The sequence below is a fragment of the Pteropus alecto genome, unplaced genomic scaffold (genome assembly GCF_000325575.1).
Source record: "Pteropus alecto unplaced genomic scaffold, ASM32557v1 scaffold223, whole genome shotgun sequence".
In the NCBI taxonomy this organism is placed as follows: Eukaryota; Metazoa; Chordata; class Mammalia; order Chiroptera; family Pteropodidae; genus Pteropus; species Pteropus alecto.
In genome coordinates this window covers 1,273,957-1,294,415 of record NW_006434441.1, presented here as the reverse complement: position 1 = coordinate 1,294,415, position 20,459 = coordinate 1,273,957, and the positions used below count along the sequence as shown (strand labels likewise).

Sequence of the window (20,459 nt, the reverse complement as noted above, 5' to 3'; positions counted from 1 at the left end):
TTCTACCCAGTATTTACTCCACAGCACAGCTGGACCTGGGCTGATGTGTCAGAAGCAGTTTCAGAGAAAGGGGCCCCAGATGCTTCGGGATAAATCAGTCCCCATTGACAGCCCCGGAAGCTGGTTAAGTGACGACAGACGCCCGAGAACCCGTAATTAACGCTGCCTATAAGTAGGCCACACGCTCAGCTTTTCCTGAGCGCTGTCTGTCCCTTGTGAGGGTTTTCTGGAGAGCTGACACAGAAGAAAACTCAGGCACGCAGCTGCCAGTTCTATCTCCCTTAGATTCTCCACGCCCACAACACAGTCATTTGAGGTGATTCCCCAGGGGAATGGGGCCTGCGCCTTTTCTGCCAGTGCCAAAAGCCCTTGCATCTGGGCTCTGCGCAGAGGCTGAGAGTCTGGAAGCGTCCCTTTCAGTGGCTCTCTGGGGATGGAAGTGATGCTTCGAAGGATGGCAAGGGAAGAAAGGCATCAGGCTGAAAATACAAGTGACTTTTCCATCTGTGCCTTAGGAGAAGCTGTTACTACATGTCACACCACTTTCTCCTGGAGAGACCTGCACAGAATGGGAAAACCACACACAGCCCTAGGACTCCTAGGTGGAAGGCTTCCGGCATCGGCCTTAAAGGCGGTGGCGGGGGCGCTGTTTCCTGAAGGAAAGCAAGCCACCAATCCATCAGACTGAGCCAGATCTTAAGCAGAGAGAGGGAGGAAGGGAGAGAGAAGTCTTCGGAGCCGACAGGCTGACAGTCTGTGAGGAAACGAACAACGCACATGACAAATAAATACACAAATGATGCCAGATGGTATAATGGCATGGGAGAAAGGTGGCCGGGGTGACAAGGGCAATATCACAGACAGAAGAAAGAGCCTGCAGGGACCTAGGCCTGGGGTGCGATTCCTTGCTTAGGTCCAGCAGGGAGCCCAGGGGGCTGCGGCAGGTGCAAGGCCCAAAGTGGTGTTCAGCCACCTTGTGAGCTGGGGCAAGGACAAAGGACAAAGGCAGTGGCTGGTCTCATGGGGAGGGACATGCTACCAAAGTGACCCTTTCTGTGGTGAAAAGACAAAATCCCATCAAGTCCGCACTGTAAAACGCACACACTTCACGGGCACTGCAGTGTGTGCCAACGGTGCCCTGTCCCATCAGCCTTAATGGGAGCACTGGCTCTGAAGGAAGCAAGCTGAGGTCTTCCACGAGCTCTGACTCACTCACTGTCCGTGTCCTCTCATGCCCACCAGATCCTTCTCCAGACCTGCTCTGCTCACAATCTTTTGGATCCTTCTTTTTGTTCCTTTTCCACTGTGCAACCCGCCTGCTGGCCTCTCCATTTTCCCTTTTCTCCCCACTCCCCCTGAGCACAGGTCCTCCCTTTGGGGCACCCACGACCTCCCTGCCTGCCTTGTGTAACCCAGGCTGCACTCACCCCACACCCTCCCATATACCCACCCACCACACACACACTGTACACACCCCTGTGCGCACACACACAGCCTCTGTTAGCCCCTGGTCCGTCTGCTCATGGGACTGAGAATGTTTACAGGATAGGTGGTGCTATCCCCAAGCCACCTCCCCTCTCTTCTGCCCTCTGCAACTCACACTACTACCTGGTGTCACCTAACACGGTCGAGCATTCCTGGTGTGTAGACAGACCTGTGTTGTGCCAAACCACTGAACCATTCGTATCTGCTAGAGTCAAGTTCAGCTACAAATAACAAAAAGACCAAAAACAAAACAAAAAAACCCACCGGGGTTTAAACAAGCTAGGTTTTAATTCTCTTTGATTAAAAAAAGTCCAGAGGTGGGCGGGCCACCCTGGTGCAGGGCCCTGACTGAGCTGTAGGGTCCTGGGTACCTGCCTTCTGCTCTGCCATTCTCCGCATGTGCCTCACCTTCCCAAGGCCACCACACAGGGAGGGATGGCTAGGAGAGGGCCAGCTATCACGTCTCGACTCCAGGCAAGCACTTCCTCTTTTGCCACCTCAGTGTGCATGCTTCGGCTGTGGTTAAGGACGTAGGACCCCCTCAGTGTGACTTAGGAAGGCAATTGTAAACCACCCTCCCAAATTTAGGAAGCAAGAATTTGACGTGGATTTAGACTCAATTAAAGAGCTTCTCGGCGATGTCCCCCAACATGTGGCCTATCAGGTTCTCTCTCATTTTGGATTTCTGAACCTGAGACTTTTGGAATATTTCTGATCTCTGGAACAAAATGAAACATAAGACATCAAATGATGGCAAGGACATGGAGCAAAAGAAACTCTCATTGCTGGTGGGAATACAAAATTGTACAGCCACTTTGAAAGGCAGTCTGGTGGTTTCCTACAAAATTAAACATACTCTTACCATACGATCCAGCAATTGTGCTCCTTGGTATTTAACCAAAGGAGTTGAAAACTTATGCCCACATGAAAAGCTGCACATGAATATTTATAGCAACTTTATTCATAATTGTCAAAACTTGAGAGCAACCAAGATGTCCTTCAGTGGGTGATGGATAAACATACTGTGGTTCACCCAGACAATGGAATACTATCGATTAATAGAAAGAAATAAGCTATTGGGCCATGAAAAGACATGGAAAAAACTCCAGTCCATATCACTAAATGGAAGAAGCCTCTGAGAAGGCTATTTACTATAAGATTCCAATTGCATGGCAGCCTATAAAAGGCGAAGCCACAGAGACAGGAAAAGATGGGCAGTTGCAGGCATTGGGGTAGAAGGAGAATGGATGGAGAGGTGAAACTGTCCTGTCTGAGACTGGAGAGATGTCATCAAATCTTTATTAAAATCCATAGAATACACAACATAAAGAGTGAAACTTAATTTAAACAACGGACTTCAGTTAATAATGTTTCATTAATAGCCTGTCAAACTTAACGGAGACACCATACTAACTCGAGATGTCACTGATGGGAGACACTGCAAGTGGGGTGGGGGTGGGGCACATGGGAACTCTCAGTACTTTCCCATAAACTTTTCTGTAAGCCTAAAACTGCTCTAAAATACAATAACAACAACAAAGAGCTCGTTAAAAAAAAAAAAAGAAAGAAAAGAAACAGTCTGCACACAGCACCTGTCAGATAGCGGTCAGGTATCTAAGGGACCTGGCGGGGGGAGAGGTGTATGGGGACCTGTGCATGGTCTATTCTGGACCAAGGACTCACCTGAGAACCAGATGCAGTGGGTCTCAGACTTGTCCGCACCTTCTGGAATCACTTTAGAAGTAGCTTCAGAAATGACTGCCACCTGCATCCCACCCCAGTGCCTGCTGTTAATTAGTCGGGGTGTGGCTTGGGTTTTGGAATTTTTAAAATTTCCCAAGTGGTTCTGACATGCAGCCAAGTTCGGGAACTGTTAAGCGAAGGAGAGCATGACCTCGCTCCAGAACAGCACATGGCCGGCCTCTCCAGGGGGATGAAGCAGTGGGGCGGGGCGGGGTTGGGCGGCAGAGGAGACAACGGAAGGCAGCCCAGCTCTCCGCACACCCACAGCCCACAGCCTTGCCCAGGGGCCCAGGGGTTCTCGGCCCAGGTGTTTACCAGAATCACTGGGGAGGTTTTAGAATGCCCATGGCCAAGCTGCACTCCACACCCCATCCGAGGGCAGGAGCCAGGCCCTGGTGCTTTGCAAAGCTCAGCTACAGCTGAACACTGCAGTAGCTAGAGGCCGAGTCTTAGGGGCACACCAGCACCCTCTGACCAGGGTCTAAAAGACAAGCACGGCCAAGTCAGTTACATGAATGTCCCTCTCGTTTTAAAAGGCAGGTCTAGAGACTTGGGCTAAACGGGTGGGATAGCCTGTCATGCGTGGCCCCTCTCTGTTCCACTGAGAGTGCACACTTGGCTCAGGCCCTCCTAACCCAGCACCTTCTCAGCCTGGCTGCAGAAGGGCTTTAATAAACCCCTACCAGGTACTCTTCCGGGTGTGTCACGGGGCTAAGCCACCTGCGCCTGCCTGCAGCCTGGAGTGGCACTGCACAGCTGGCTGTACAGGTGGTGGGGTGGAGAAGAACACTCCAGATGCCAGCTGGGGTAAAGTATGCACCCCTGTCCCCACGGGGCCACTGGACCCCGCATCCTGACCTCAGAGCCCAAGACAGCACGTCTGGGGCTCAGCTGGCACACACAGCACCATAGTCGACTGACCGATAGTGGGACAAGATGCTGCTGTCGGAGCTGCCAGGGACTAAAGAGAAGGCCAAACGAAAATAAGCAGAGACGTGGTCCTGTGCCCTGGAGCTCACAGCCTAACAGGAGAGACGGCATGGACCAAAGACTCACCATTACCTATGACCAGAGCCGCAGAGTGAAAAAGGAGAGCAGAGGAAAAGGAACTGAACACAGAGGTAGGGCAGAGTGCCTCAGCAGTGAGTGACCCAGAGGAGGAGGAGGACTTGAGAAGGCAAAAGCAGGGAGCTGCTGGGAGGAGGGAAGAGTGTGGCTAGGCAGGTGCCTGCACATGCAAAGGCCCTGGGGCAGGAAGGAATGTGGGAGCCAGGAGCACCAAAAGCCGTAGAGAACAAGCCGAAGTGAGCTAAGTGACCTGGACCAGGGCTGGGCCAAGTATGCCATATAAATGAAAAGGAAAGCCACAGACTGAGAGAGAATATCTGCATACATACGTCTGACAAAGAACTGTAACGAGATTATATGAAGAACCAACAATTCAATAAGAAGACAAACAACCCGATAAGAAAATGAACAAAAAACTAAACAGACATGTCTCCAAAGAAGATATACAGATGGCAAATAAGCTGATGCAAAGATCACCGGTTTTTAGGGAAAAGCAAATTGAGACCACCATGAGCTAGGACTACAGGCCTAAAGAGACCAACTGTACCGGCCGGGGGAAGAAGTGGGGCTGCTGAACTCTTCTCACTGCTGGAGGGAAATAGTGCGACCACTTTGGAAAACAGCGTGGCAATGTCTTAAAAACATAAGCATACATTTACCACATGGCCCACTCTGTCTGCTCAAAGGGGAAGGAAAGCAGGTGTCCATGCAAAGACCTGTCCAAGAGTGTCCACAGCAGCTTTATTTTAATAGGCTCCAAATGGAAAACAACCGAAATGTCTTCAACAGGGGACTAGATAAACAAACAGTGGTATATCTAGACAGTGGAATACTACTCAGCTGTGAAAAGGAATAAACTATCAACATATACAACAACATGGCTGAATTTCAGAATCGTTATGCTGAGTGAAAGAAGTGAGACAAAGGGTATATGCTGTGCAAGTCCATTTATATAAAATTCTAGAAAATACAAACTAATGTATAGTGACAGAGAGCAGATCAGTGGTTTCCTACAGACAAAAGGGGAGGGAAAGATGAATTAATTTAAAAGGGATGTAAGAAAACTTTAGGGATGATGAACATCTTTATTATCTTAATTGCAATGAACAGTTTTATGGATATACATGTTATATATATACATATATATATATGTTAAGCATACTTTAAACGTGTACAGGTTAATGTATGTTAATTAAACCTCGATAAAACTGGTTTTTTAAAGATGAGCTAAAAGGTAAATATATGTATTAATGTTTTCTTCTTGCACACTGGTGGGCCATCCCACCACTAGGACCCCTACTCTGGACACCCCTGGTCTAGAAAACCTTGCCTGACCCCTTCTTATGTAGGCTCTGGCCTCGCCTGACTGACATCCAAGGGAGAGAGCTGAAAACTCTCCACTGCAGGTAATTTCAGGTAATTGCCAATGTGGCAAAAGAAATACGGTGTAAATAAATCTAGAGGTATGAAAATATATGTTATGTGGCTCATGCATTTACTTTGGTCCTGGAAATTATCAAGAGACTGTTAATGATGAGTCTTGGGAGGGGAAGAGGCCCTGGGGAGTGAGGCTTTCATCTGGCACTTTGCACCTTTCTCTAGTATTTAAATTTTCTCTACTTGGTACTTAGAGTACTTGAAAAAAGTAACAACAGGGGTTACCTGGCTAGTGAGATTGTGGTCATTTTTGTTTGTTTTTATTCTTTTTCCAAGAGGCAACCTTGTAAATATTATCTGGGAGTGAGTAAAGAAGGGAGGAAGAGGAAGGAGAGAGAATGCAAGCAGGCAATGACAGAAAAGAAAGCGGCTCACAAAACAGGGGCCTAAGACAAACCCAAAGCTCCGGAGACAAAGGGAAAAGCATGGTGACCAAATGAGGAAGAACAAAGGGTCCAAAGACACTGCTCATACAAATGAAACTAATTTGTTTTCTCTCACTTAAAAAATATCCAAAGAGTGTATTTTATCATATTCTCCCCCTCCTACTTCAATACTATAAAACCTGGCAGAGAACAGAATGTGTTGATGAGAATGAACTATGTCCTGAAGCGAATAGACAGGACCCACATCCACTTTACGCCTCTTCCAAAGTGTTTCCAACTCACAGCCCCAGCTCCTGTCTTCCAGGCACTGCTGCCTACTTGTATGATGGGCACTGGGTTACCGGCCAGTCCTGCATGGGCACATGAGGTCATGTCTTTCAAGCAAATATTTGCACAAGAAACATGATGTCATGTCTTTCAAGCAATTAATTGCACAAGAATATGTTTGCTTTCAAAACCAAATTCTGCCATAAAAAAAAAATCTATTAGAGCTAATAAATGAGTTCAGTAAGGTTGCAGGATACAAGGTCAACGTACAAAAATCTGGTGTATTTCTACACACTACAAAGGAACAATCTGAAAAGAAAACAATTCCATTTACAATAGCCTCAAAAAGAATATACTACTTACGGATATATTTAACAAAAGAGGTATAAGACTTATACAGTGAAAACTACAAAACATTGTTGAAAGAAATTTAAAAAGACTTAAGAAACCCATTCATCGATTAGAAGACTTAATATTATAAGATGTCAATATTTTCCAATGTTATCTCCAGATTCATTCAACACAATCACTATCAAAACCCCAGCTGTTATTTTTGCAGAAATTGACAAGCCAATCCTAAAGTTCATACAGAAATACAAGGGACCTAGAGCAGCCAAAACTTACTACGACAATCAAGAATTTGGGGTACTGGCCTAAGGACAGACAGATAAATCTTATACATCTATAGTCAGTTGATTTTCAGCAAAGGTGCCAAGACACTGCAATGGTCAAAGAAGTCTTTCCAACAAATGGTGCGGGAACAACTTGGACATCCACACGTAAAGGAGGGAAGCTGGATCCTCACCTCACACAGACAAAAACCAACTCAAAGTGGACTAGAGCCCTAAATGTAAGACCTAAAACTATAAAACTCCTAGAAGAGGACATCAGGAAAATTTTCATGAACTTGGACGAGGCAATGGTATCTTGTTTGACACCAAAATCCCAGGCAACATTAAGAAAATTAGATAAATTAGACTATCAAAATTAAGAAACATCTGTGCATCAAAGGATACTAGCAAGGGAGTGAAAAGACAACCCACAGAATGAGAGAAAATATCTGCAAATAACACGTCTGGTAAGAATCTAGCACTCAGAATATATAAAGAACTCCTGCAACTCAACAACAACAAAAAAGACAAAAAACCCAGTCAAAAAATGGGCAAAGCATCTAAATAGATGTTTCCCCAGAGAAGATATACAAATGGCCAATAAGTACTTGAATGGAGGCTCACCATCCTTAGTCATCAGCGAATGTGAACCCAAACCGCAACAAGGTACCACTTCACACCCACTAGAACGGCTGCTATCACGAAACGGAAAGTGACAAATGGCAAGAGTGTGAAGGTACTGGTGGGAACGTAAAATGACAGCCAGCTCTGAAGTTTGGCAGTCTTTCAACAAGTTGAACATAGAGTTATCAGTGTGACCCAGCAATATGCCCGTGAGAACTAAAAGCACGTCGTCATTCACACCGGTGTGCAACTATTCATGGTGGTATCATTCACGATAGCCAGAGCAGAAGCAACCCAAGTGTCCATCAATTGAGGAATGCATAAAATATGGGATTTCCATACCACAGAACGTCACTTGGCCATAAAAAGGAACGAGGTACTGATTCACGCTATGACGCCCATGAACCCGGAGAACATCATGTTAAGTATTGCATTGTTCCACTTACAGGAAATGTCCAGAATAAGCAAGTCTGTGGTGATGAGGTGTGGAGAGGAGTGGAAGAGGGGAGGGGAGTGCCTGGCTGCTGATGGGTATGAAGTTTCTTTCCAGGGGCGATGAAAATGTTCTGGAATTAGTGGTGATGGTTCGACAACTCTGAATCATACTGGATGATACACTTTAAAAGGGTGAATTATATGGTATGTGAATTATATGTAAATAACAACAATTCTGGCCTATTTGGTCTTGCCAAATAGTAATAAAGTTTTACTGTGCCTGCAGTGGCCCGCCCCACTGTCCTCCAAGCTCTGGCCCCAGATGTTCAGTCTGATCCCCACTCTGCCCCCTTTATTGAAGCCCCAGTCCCCTCAGCTCCTTGTCTTTGTTCCCATTGCCCTCTGCTTCCCTTGGCTCCCCCCACATCCGAACCCTCCCTCCAGACCTGCAAGCCAGTGGCGCTATATTCCATCTACAATCAAACTGTCTGCAGATGGGTTCACAGTGGGGTTTTTGTTCTTGTTTTTTAACTGAATTAGTTACCAAGAGGAGATTTCACACAAACATCCACATTCCAATGATGGCAGATTCTGCTGGCTGCCTATCTAAGGCCGTGCTCCACTTGTCCCAGGTAAAGGAAGCGGGTTTTGTTCTGGTATCTGCTCAGGGCAAGTGGCCGGGGCCACTCCAGGGATGAAGCGCGTCATCCCACTTACCTTTGCAGAAACCGGTCAAAGGTGGCTAATAGAGTAGTCAGGGCTCTTAGCCATAGGCAACAAAACAGACTCTGGCTGTTTGAGCAGAAAATGGTTTTATGATGTGTCAGAAGCCAACTGACCAGGAAGCTGATGAAGTTTTAGCTCTAGGGCCCTGCACCTGCATACCCTGTGAGCACCTAGGCATTTATATATGCACATTTCTGGAAAATATCCTAGAGATCTAGGAGAAAGAGAACTGAACCTCTCGATGTCCAGAATTTTGGTATGATTCCTCTACTCATTCTAAATAAATGTTCACTTTCATATTTAATTTTTCATGTGATAAATAAGATGATCCAGATGTCAGAATTACAGACAAGGATTTTAAAGCAACCATTGTAACTATGCTCAAGGTGGTAAAGGAAAATATGCTCATATTGAACAAACAAATAAGAAATCTCAGAACAGAAACAGAAATAAAAACAAAAAACAGAACAAAACAAAAAAAGAACTAAATGGAAATTTCAAAACTAAAAATTCAAATGTTTGAAAGGAGGCTGGAAAAGTGAGTCTCCTGGATTTCACTCTGGAGGATAGCAGTCATGAAGCTGAAAATCCTTCTGACATAGCCAGGGGTTCAAAGGACACTGGATAGTCAGAAGACACAGCAAGTGCCCTCTAAAGCAGCAGTCCCCAACCTTTCTGGCACCAGGGATCGGTGTCCCTATGAGAATCTAATGCCTGATGACTTGAGGTGGAGCTGAGGCAGTGATGCTAGTGCTGGGGAACGGCTGCAAATCCAGATGAAGCTTTACTTGCTAGCCCACCGCTCACCTCCTGCTGTGTGGCCCAGTTCCTAACAGGCCACGGACCAGTCCCTGTTAGTAGTGAGAAGGGTGACATGTGAGCCAAGCCAGAACCCTTACATGGCTGACCTGTTGGACATACTACAGAACTACCTACCTGTGGACTCCTTGTCACATGAGATGGTACATTTCTCTTATTTGGGTATTTGTTATTTATAGTCAAAATACATCCTGACTAAAATATGGCTTGTCTTGAAAGTAGAGAGATCGATCTGATGGTGCCGGCCTTGCAGGCACTTGGGACAGGGCAGAGCTCTCTAGGTACCAATCTCGCTAGGTCCCCACAGGCAACTGTTTGTAGTCCCTGCCCTACACACACTTAGAGAGATTCCCAACTCCTGCCTCCCCACCCCAACCCCATCTAGCTAGAAGTAACTCTCCCTCCTTGAGAGTTGCACAGTTCTGTCACAGTCTCTCTTCTCTCTCTTACTGTAACTACACAGTCAGCACCTCCCACTAGGCCATCAGTTTTCTGAAGGCGAGCGCTCTGCCTTATTCATCCCTGAATCTCCCTCTGCCATCGAGCAAGGTGTTGGTGCTAGAATACCGGAGTCACTCAACATACGTTTGCTGAATAAATGAATAAACATGGCCTGCAGTGAAGAACTTCAGTATACCCCTTTCAGGATACCCCACCCTCCAAGCTCACCAAGGAGCTTTTAATAGGTGATGTGGGTTGCTTCTCAATCAGGAAAATAATGCGCACCATACTGCAATACTCTGGCAAACTCAGTGGCTCAGCCCTCAGCCCCACTCACTTGGAGTACGCCTGTAACAGTGAGCCCTGAAGCCAGGGTCTCAGGCCACGTCAGAGACCCTGGGCCTCCTCAGCTGTCCCCTTGCTCAGGAAGCATGATGGGATGACACCCTTCCTGGCGTGGTCTAAGAAAGACTGCCAGTCACCACACACTCCAAGAAAGGATGGATGTTTACACACACACAAATCTCCCCTGTTTACAAAAGAGAAAGGCCAGGCAACTTGAAAACATACACACCAATCACAGATCCAAGTGGGAGGGAAGGCAGCTCCTGGGTTCTACCCCAGAGGGCTGTGTTCCCGTGGAGGACAAGGATGCTCAGAGCACTTCAACTGGTTGACAAATCCCAAGAAGAACTTCCTTTTGTATCAATCTTGGATCTAATTTAACCTTATAAATGTTTCCTGAACTGGAGATTGATTTTCAGCTCCAGCTTTTGGTACTTTCTCTCTAGGCGCCTGGCTCTGGGTTCGGAACTTGGCTTTTTTTTTTTTTTTAAATCACGGTAAAAAAACACATAACACAAAATTTGCCATCTTAACCATTTTTGAGTGTACTGTTCTGTAAAGTACATTCACACTGTTCTGCTGCCATCACCACCACCATCTCCAGAAATCTGTCATCTTCCCGTCCTCCACCCCCTTGTTCCTGGTAACCACCATTCTACTTCCTGTTCCTATGACTCTGACTACTCTGGGGACTTCATATAAGTGGAATCACACAGAATTTGTCCTTTTGTGACCAGCTTATTTCACTCAGCATAATGTCCTTAGGTTCACCCATGTTGCAGCCTGCATCAGGATGTCCTTCCTCTGTAAGGCTGACATTCCACTGTATGTGTATATACATTTTGTAACCCAGTCATCCATCAGGGGATACTTGAGCTGCTTCCACTTTTTGGTCATTGTAATGCTACCATAAACACAGTAGCACAGGTATCTGTTCAAGTCCCTGCTTTCAGTTCTTTAGTAGACTCGGCCTTGGACTTTCCCCAAGTCAGTTCAGGTCCCACCCTGGGCCTCGGATTCTAGGCCAGCCTCCATTCCAGCGGGAGGGAGAGATGATAGCAGGCTGGGCTCTCACGTGATGCCTGCAAACTCTCTGCAGCGGATGTGGCAGAGCCCAGTGACTGGTTGCCCAGAGCAGGTTCCTGGCTCTCCTAATGGTGGGCGAATCAAGGACAGTGTGGCAAGAAGCAAGGAAGAGTGGGACGTCCACTCTGCGTGTGCAGGAGGTGACACATACCAGTGCCTGGGGAGAAGAGCAGGACAAAGGAGGCCTCTGTCCCTCCAAAGGGCAGGCATGCCGCAGACGTGGCCCCGAGGCTGGAGAAAGGGCAGCCCTGGCTGCAGGGTCAGAGGTTATGAAAAGGGACTGAATGCCAAGACTGGTTCTACTCACAATACCTCAGTTACAGGAGTCCTAGGCGTGGGGGTAGGGGCAGGGAAAGGGGCAGGAGTCTGGAATGCTCTAGTTTGACAGCTGGCCCCCAGCTGCACCAACTCCTGAAGGAAGGGAGGCACAGGAGCAGAAATTCAAAGGGCTGGTGCGGCGTCTCTAACCTCAGCCCTCAGAGCTGTGTCTTTAGTGCTTCAGTGGGGGTGGAGGATAGTAGACTATGGGTAGTGGGTAAGGGTGGGGTTCTGGACACCCTTGAACCCCTCTCACTGTCTGCCAAAAGCAACTTTCAACTGGTTACATGATGTTTTGGTACCACAGTGCCTGGGCTCGGGCACCAAGTGATGGCAGCCTGGGAAAGGCACAGCCACTAAAGAGAAAATTAATTGCTTCTGTGAACTCTGAACTTCTTAAAGTGTAAAGACGACTTAAACACAATCCTTCAAAGTCAGGACCCACATACAGACTCCAGGCTCTCACACCAGCCCAGACCAAACTGAGGGGCTCTGGTGATGCTGAGGAGCCAAGGAAGGCTGCTGGTGGGGGCACCACTTCAGGACCCTGGCCACTCTAGCTCAAGGAGCTCCTCCAACTTGATGTACATGTTCAGGAAGAGCTGTCCCCTTAAATCCAGAGGAGCTGCCTTCCAGACTGTTCTGGGGCCCCAAGAGTCCATGAGGTCAGCCTGGACTTGGCCACAATGACATCAATCTGAGGCCAGATCAAGGTGCCACAGAGCCTGTTGGCTTAGCTTCTTACTACCGCTGGAGCCAGGGCCAGAGATGGCCCGATGTCTCCATGTCCCTGTGACAAAACGTCCCTACTGGTACCTCTCCCTCATGCCCAGTTCCAGGGGCACTGAGAGCTATGAGCTACACGGATCCTTGAGCTTGGGTGCTCAGGGCACAAGTCTGCACCCAGCACCACAGTACTGACCGGACTGATGTAAGAGCCCATCCACGCTGAGATCCCACAGGAGACTGAAGGCTCCTGAAGAAGTTTCTGGAGGCCACGTCAGCAGCTGGGAGAAGAAAAAAAAATGGTTAGCTGGGTCGTTCCTGTGAAGCAACAGTAGTAAACTTTATCACTCCACATTAAATAAATCTCATTTAGTCCCCACAAGTCCACGTCCACTGTCACTATTGCCTTTTCTATAGAGGAGGAAGTCAAGCTCAGATGCCTCAAGCAACTTCCCCAGGGTCACGCAGCTTGTAAGTCGCAAAGCCAGGATTCAATCCCGGTTTTTGTGACTTAAAACCTCCTGTCCTGTCTACCTCCCTGTGTAGGAATCTTGTGACTCTGCCCCTTATTCATTGGAGTCACCGCTGTGCTCTCTAGGGCATGGGCCAGTGTAAGGAAGAGAAAGAGCTCGAAAGTCAGCTGGAAAATGACAGGCCAGCCACTCTCTGTGGTCTTCCATCATTTCCAGGCCAGTGCCTCAATTTACAATCATCTGAGACTGCCGTCTCTGGAGGAGTGTTTGCTACTGAGCACAGATCCTCAAACAACCCGGGACAGTGGTGGCAGCAGGGGTGGGGCCTGGAAGGCAAATCATCCACCTGACTCAGATTCCCTGGGATCCTTACTTAAAGGCTACTTGAGTCTGAGGATCACAAACTGGGGATTTGGGATGTGAGAGTGTATGACATGCAGATGAGCAATGAGACAGCATCCTCCCCAGCAGTGCTACCCAGTTTGGGGACACAGAGACCAGGCCATGCTGGCATGACCTCATCCTCCTAGGAGTGCTGAGAAAGGGACACTGTGGTAGACACCCCAGGCACAGACGCTTTGGGACAGAGGCTCTTATCCCCAGGGGCTGAGGCCCTGAGCTGAGTCTCTCTGGGCACTGACCTTGGAGGGAGTGACTGCCTCAGCCAAGGTCACACAAGTGCAGCCTTTACCTGATAACTGGCAGATGCTGGGGTCCAATGGTCTGGACACCTTGGCTCTACTGTGACAACTCCACAGGGTCACTAAGTTCCAGAGCCCCGCAGGACTGGCCGTGACCTCTCTTGCCCTGGTTTGCCTCTGTGGTCCTGCTGTCCTCCTATCTTCACAAGAGTGGCTGTGTAGCCCTCTGCCCCAGCCTATCAGACACTGCGTCCCACAGTCTGTTGGCTTCCCAGGATCTGATCCAAGACTCCAGAACCCTGCCTCCTCCTCCCTTCGTAACTTTTCCTAACTTCTTCATAGCGAAACACTCAGTCATTTCCCAACGAGAATACAAATTCATCCACTTCCCTGGCAAGGCTAAGCTGGCAGGGGCACACTGGAGCTCAGTGACAAGCTTATAGAATTTGTGAGCACTGAGGCCACTTAGGCCCCTGTGAGTGGGAGCATGGCGGGCAGCAGGACCTAGTCCCTACGGGACTGCAGGATGTCCTTTCCTAAGAAACAACTAAACGAGGGCTGAAGAGGTCTGCCTTGCTCATCCATCTCCAGCTCTCAGAGTGAACCCCAGGTGTACACATGACCCTGCTCACTCAGCTGCCTTTGACTGGATGTGGGGTCATCTAACTCCTCTTAGGCTAGTCAGACCCTGCAAAGGCCCGTAGTGTGACCACTTGAGCAGCCATGTGGCCAGTGGACTGGCATGCTGCCCCTTCTCCTCCAGAGACGAATACACGGAGCAGTCTCACCCACATGCTCCACGGCCAAGCACACCCCTTTCACTGATGAGGCGTCAGCCATAGGGGGAGGAGAATCTTTGTGTCTCCTTCCAGAAGATGCCCAGGCCCTGGTCAGAGCTGTGGGGGTACCGTAAAGACAAGGTAGGTCATAGAATTTCCTCCTTTAACCTTTGTAGGAAACTGAAGCACAGGGCTTACACTAGGAAACTCGTCCAAGGTCATACAGCATGAAGTGGCAGAGCTGGACCTATACCTAGTCTGTCTGGCCTCAGGGCGTATCCTCTGCTCTAAGGCCCCTCTCGGGGTGACAGAGGTGGGAGAAGAGAGGGCTGGGCTGGCTTAGTGCTCCCAGGGCCTGCTGACAGGGAAGGCATTCCATGCTATGTCAGGGTCACAAAAGGACCCTCTGTGGGTGAGGTCTCTGACAGTCTCTTTGTGCCTCCCAATGCCCGATTGTGTGTTTTGTTACATACAGTGCAAGGAACCGAGAGAGGCCGCACTGCCTGGGGGCAGAGAAGAATGGCCGGACTGTCTTGTTACTGGCCCGCCATTTCCACTGAGCTTTGGGGAGGGGAAGAGACAACAGCCACACACAACGGAGCCAAGGATGTCTTTTTCCTCTGGGGCAGGGAGGGGCAATGGGAAGGACCCCATAGAGCAGGAGCCAGAGAGCTCTTTCTGGAAAGCAGCCAGTCTACCTAGGCCTAGGGCCGAGTTCCTTGCACAATCCACCCTGGCATGGTGGCTCTGATTTACAGCTGGGGTCCAGGTTCCAATTGGCAGGAATGAGACCAGCTGGACATAATGGCCTGCCTCCCGAGGCAGGGCTGGGCTCGGGTGGGGCCAAGGCCAGTATCTTCGGGCCTTGCATTCAGAGCCCAACAGCTGGTTCCTGAGCCACCCTGCTGGTTTCTCACTGTCTCTCTCAGCTCAAAGGTTTCAAGCCTGGAGCAGAATGCATGTCCCCCCAAGGCAATGTGCCAGCAGCAACCAGCAGGGAAGGAAGGGGCAGACTGAATAGCTGTTCTAGGCTTTTCCAGCTGACCCACAACTCCACGGAGGGAAGCAAATGCTCCAGTGCCTGAGTACCGCCAGCTTGAAATGCATGAAGGCCTCTAGGGCACTGCAGGGCTACAGGCCCTGAGCCAGGCCCTGTGACCTGGAATAGAGATGAGTTTGGACACCCGGAAGCACCTGTGGAGTAGCAGGGACCAAACCACAGAGAGGACTTCTGGTGGCACTGGCACACGCTCGGGGGTGGGGTAGGGTGCAGTAAGGCCACAGGCCAGTCCCTGTACCACCCTCCTCTTGCCTCAGCTGGAACAATTAATCCAGAAGCAGCCAAGGCCAGAAGAAGAAAAGGGCCAGCCCCTCCCACCTGCGGCACTGCTAGGCTACGAGGCCGGAACGCTCTCGTCCCCTGGCAGCTGGCCAGAGGCCCTCACCTGGAACAGCCACTGGAGCAAGGGCACTGGGCAGGTGGGCGCATGCAGGTAGAGGTTGCTCAGGAGACCGCTGCGCAGGAAGGAGAGCTGCCGGTCCAGCGGGGAGCTGCAAGGCAGAGGGGCGATTAGGGGCCTCTGCCAGTAGCCTCCCCAAGCACGCCTGTCTTGGTAAAACGGGCGGGGGAGGTGTTTCCTATTCCAGTGTTACCAGGACAGTAAATCACATCAGTCATTACTATGGACAAAAATGCCTGCAGAGTCCTTGACACAAGGAGCTGTTAAGGACAACGCACTCGTGCCACAGTCATCATCAGAATCACCTGCTCCCCATGAGAACATCTCACAGGGTTTTACACACACGACTCGATGGTACATTTTGTCCTGTCCAAAGGTCAGAGGGGACACTGAAGTGTTTATCAGGTTGAACAGAGGGTCTGATAAATGATGGGACAGCCCACAGCCACCTCACTCAGCCAGCCCACGGCCATGAGCGCCAGTGTCAGGGCTCTGATTACCTAGGGCTTTTTTGCCTCATCCTGTGTTTTTCCAAAACAAAGGGGACACCTCAGAAGATAGGGAAATAACAGAAAGGGACTCAAGGTGAGGATATTTTAAGAAAGGAAATCATAAATGAAGTGCCACAGAGGACTCGAGAGAGCACGTAAGTGGCTGTGGCCTGAGAGTCCAAGGGTACCAGCGCCCAGGGTCCCCATATGTCTATGGCCAGGGCCCGGGATTCCACTTGCGACAGGAGCCCGCCAGGCCTGTCCCTTCTAACAGCTCTCAACACCCAACTGCTGGTGTGGCGGGGAGCCGGCCTTAAGTCCACTGGTGCCCTGGTCGATATTGGGGACCTCATGACCCTAGCTCCCTGTGAACCAGGACACGTGAAGTATCCCAAGCAAGGTGGTGTGTGTGGGGTGGGGCTTGGAAGCCCTCTGGGAGGGTCGTCTGGGAGGGTCTGCTGGGAGGGTCTGTTGGGAGGGTCAGCTGGGCTTCCTCCTCTCCTCAGGGAGGCTGGATCTGGGAGAGGACCTTTGTACTCTCCACATTTTGTGACTGGCCCCTTGATCTCTTTCTAGATGTCCTAAAGGCAATTAATATGGATTCCGGGAAATGAAAAAGTAATTCCATGTTTGTTCTTTTTAATGGCCAAATCCACACAAAGAACATTTCAGACAGATTTTGAAGTCATGACTCCAGATAGAAATTTCCTCAGTCAGCCCAACCTCTTCTTCTTAAAAAGGACATATTTTAATCTGCCAGGAACAGAATGCTCCAAAACAAAGATTCTCCTCTGAGCCAAGTTGCTGTCTCCTTGAGTATGTCCAGGCAATTTACAAATTGTATATTTTTGATCGAAATCATTTAGGTTCAGAGCAGAAAGCGGCTTTATTCCTGCATTTGTGAAGCTAACTGCTCTAAAACAGACCTTGCTGTGTACAGAAAAAATACATGTCCCCCAGTACTGCTGGCACACTCTGCTCTGCTCACGGGCTGGGTCACACTGACACTTTCACACACTGACCCTGTGATGCACGTGTGCTTCAAGCATGGCACCCCCAATGCTGGCAATACCATGTCTGGAGGACTTCATACATTGGCAAGACCCCATCGGGGCCGTGTGGCAAGGAGGCTGGAGCTCTGGGGACTCTGAAGAGACTGAGGCATTCTGCTGGGGCCACCTCGCTAGTTTCTCAGTAGGGACCTGATTGCACAAGCCAGTTGGCTCCAACACATTTCCAGCTGCCGCTCCAAGGGAGAGACACCCCTCGGTTCACAGCATCTCCCTTCTGCTACGCCCGCCTCCGGGTGCAGTTTCTGCCACAGAAACAATCAGGCTGCCTTCAAGTGCATGGCTGCCAAGTTAGGTTTAGTCTTAAAGACCAGCAGCAAGATGGCAGGAAAAGTGGCCCAGCTGTGCTCTGGAGCAAGTGGCTTTCAGGAAATAAGTGCTGAGGGCTGGATATGATAGAGGACCGTCCTGCACAGGCCACAAAGGCTGCTTCACCTCGGGGACCCACAAGCCTCCAGCCTTCGGTGGATGGGACAAGGCCAATGGCATGAGTAACCTCCGGCTTGGTGGGAGGGCCTCTCTGCAGACACTGCCCTGATCTGAAGAGGAGGGAGAGTTCCCCCAGTAGGGAAGGCAGGAAGAAAAGGGAAGGGCAGGAAGTGTGTGCACTGGAAACTCAAAACCCTTGGTTACAGAATCAACTGTGGTTAGAACAAGGACGCTGAGTCCAATTGGGTGCCCTTGCCTGCAGCTAAGCCAACACTAGGGTCAGGAGATATGCCGAGAATGTCAGAGAACCCTGGAGTGAGAAGAGGAGGGGGTGGAGCCTCTGTCAAGGTAGATGCCAGGGCAGGCTTTGCTGAGCATGAAGCCCCAGCTGTCAACTCTGGGGATTGCAGGGAGGGAGCTTCTCACTGGGACACAAAGCAGCCACAGTCGGAAAAGTGCTAATCCCCAGCCTCCATGGCAGGGACCAAGGGCCCCGGGAACAGAGGGAAGGAAGGGAGGAAATCAACCAAAAATGGGAATAGCACAAAACAAGGGGATAGCACAAAACAAGCGGATAGCACAGAGGGGATCGGCCCGGATTGGCATGTGGGTGCCGGGGCAGAGTGCCGACCTCTGCTTGGACTTTCCGTTCCCAATAAGGCCTCACCAAGAGTCTTCTAGCCTCTCCCTCCTCACCCATCTCCCGGCAGCAGTCCCAGAGGGCAAGTGTCTCAGTGCCTCTGGAATCCCAAGCGATGGCAGAGGGATAAACACCAGTGCAACTATTCATACAGTATCAGTTTCTGCGCCCTTGCCAAGTTCCTCAAATGAAAGCTCAAAGGCCTCAGGAGAATAGAAATGGTAAAGCCCAGAGCGAGCCCGTATGCCCCTATATTCTTCTTTTGTTCCTTTGTTGAAATGAAGCAGCACCACTAGGTCAGAAGCAGGGACTCCAGTGACGACCCTCTGGCTCTGTATTTCCAGGGCAGTTGCAGCCAGCCAGTGGTGGATTTATCTCACAGGCTTCGCCCAGACATGCCATGAAGAGGAGGAGGTCGAGGCAAGGCCAGGCGGGGCCTCAGGGAGACCAATGCCTAGCAGCAACACTGGCATCCTAGCGGCACTCACACCCATGCTCTGCTGCTGAAGGAGCACACCAGACTCCCCGAACACGCGCGGACACCACACCACAGAACGAATGTGGTCTAGGAGCCCTCACGTGGGCTGTAGGGCTGGGAGTGCCACGAATGATTGATTTAGCAGGCGCCCTCTTCCCTGGAGCCTCTCCTGCCTCCTGGCCTCTGGTAGGCGTCTCCCAAAGCTTTTCCACTCGGATTGGATTCCCTTTTGAACTGTTGTCAAGGGAGGAGAAAAAAGTTCAGCCCTAGTACCAACTGTGTCAAAAAGGCATGTGACTTTGGTCCCAGGAAACCGACCTGAGGTCACATATCCAGCTGGGTGATTAAGGAGAGGGGATGGTCGGCCATCTTCAAACCCAGAGCTGCAGGCTCTGGGGTGAAGCGCCCCAGCCCAGACACCCGTGCAGGTTGGGTCCCGGAGGGCCGCCCACGCTGACACTGCCATCTGAGACACCACACTTGCTTACTCTGTGCCAAGATTCCCACAGTGAACAGTGGGGAGAAAGAAAATATCCCTCATCACAGAGAGGAGAGAAGTGAACCTATTTCCAGAAGTGATTTTTAAAAGTGATAATCACTTTTTCCCCTCAAATACTAAAACTGATACATGTTTATTACAGAAAGTTTGGAAAACATAGGAGTATAAGAAAAAAATTAAAGTACCTGTCATCTTACAAAATGTTAACTTTTTGTTTGGCAAACAATGCAACCACATTGCTTTTTTGAGAAATCAAATGATCTTTTATTTTATTCTTCTCCATTTTCATGCTTCCGGGTGAACACAACGGAATAATTATTAAAGGACTAGTATTTCCCACTCTCGGGTCTGAACTTGAAGTCCTTGGCAAAAACAGGAAATAAAAGATGACCCCAAGCCTAAATGGTGCCCTTCAGGAAGTGGCCCTTAACCACTGTACAGCGGGAGCCCCTAACCTGACCAAGTATAGGGTGGCCACCCCTCCAGAAAGCCCTTTAGATTTGAGGCACTGCAACGTCCCCACTGTGCTCCATCAGCATGTGTGAGTGGGGAGGACCTGAATTCTGCCCTCCTGGGAAGCGAGCTGGCCACCTGGCCCCATCTGGCAGGGGTGCTCTGATCTCAGGTCACTGCTCCACAGGCCATCTCATCTGTCAAACACTTCCTGTCCCATCCAGCCTGGGACAGAACTCCTGGTACAAACCGTGAGGCCAAGGCTGCTCAGGAAGACATGTCCTTTCTCCCATCCTTCCCCTTCTACCAGCCTGTTCTTGGACTCTCCCTTCTTCAGCTTCACTCTTTCTCTCCTCCTCCTTTCTCTCCTCTTCCCCTCTTCTCATCATCTTTTCATTTTGGCAGAGTGAACCTTTACCATTATCCATAGGCTCAGGCCTAATCACGTCACATCACGCCCAGGAATACATTCCAGACGCCCAGACAGACTTTCATGCACAATGATATTCTCTACCGAGCTGTTATAACA

The 20,459-nt window shown here is 49.7% G+C and overlaps 1 protein-coding gene across 1 annotated transcript in view; it reads right to left on the bottom strand.

Moving 5' to 3' along the window:
* FAM178B (family with sequence similarity 178 member B) overlaps positions 1-20,459 on the bottom strand; it is a 70,814-nt gene that overhangs the window by 42,444 nt on the left and 7,911 nt on the right. Inside the window, exons 6-7 of the mRNA XM_006909473.1 lie at positions 15,856-15,961; positions 12,714-12,798 (exon numbers count right to left, since the gene is read on the bottom strand). Of these exons, the coding sequence (XP_006909535.1) occupies positions 12,714-12,798; positions 15,856-15,961 (191 nt within the window). The remainder of the gene's footprint in view (positions 1-12,713; positions 12,799-15,855; positions 15,962-20,459) is intronic.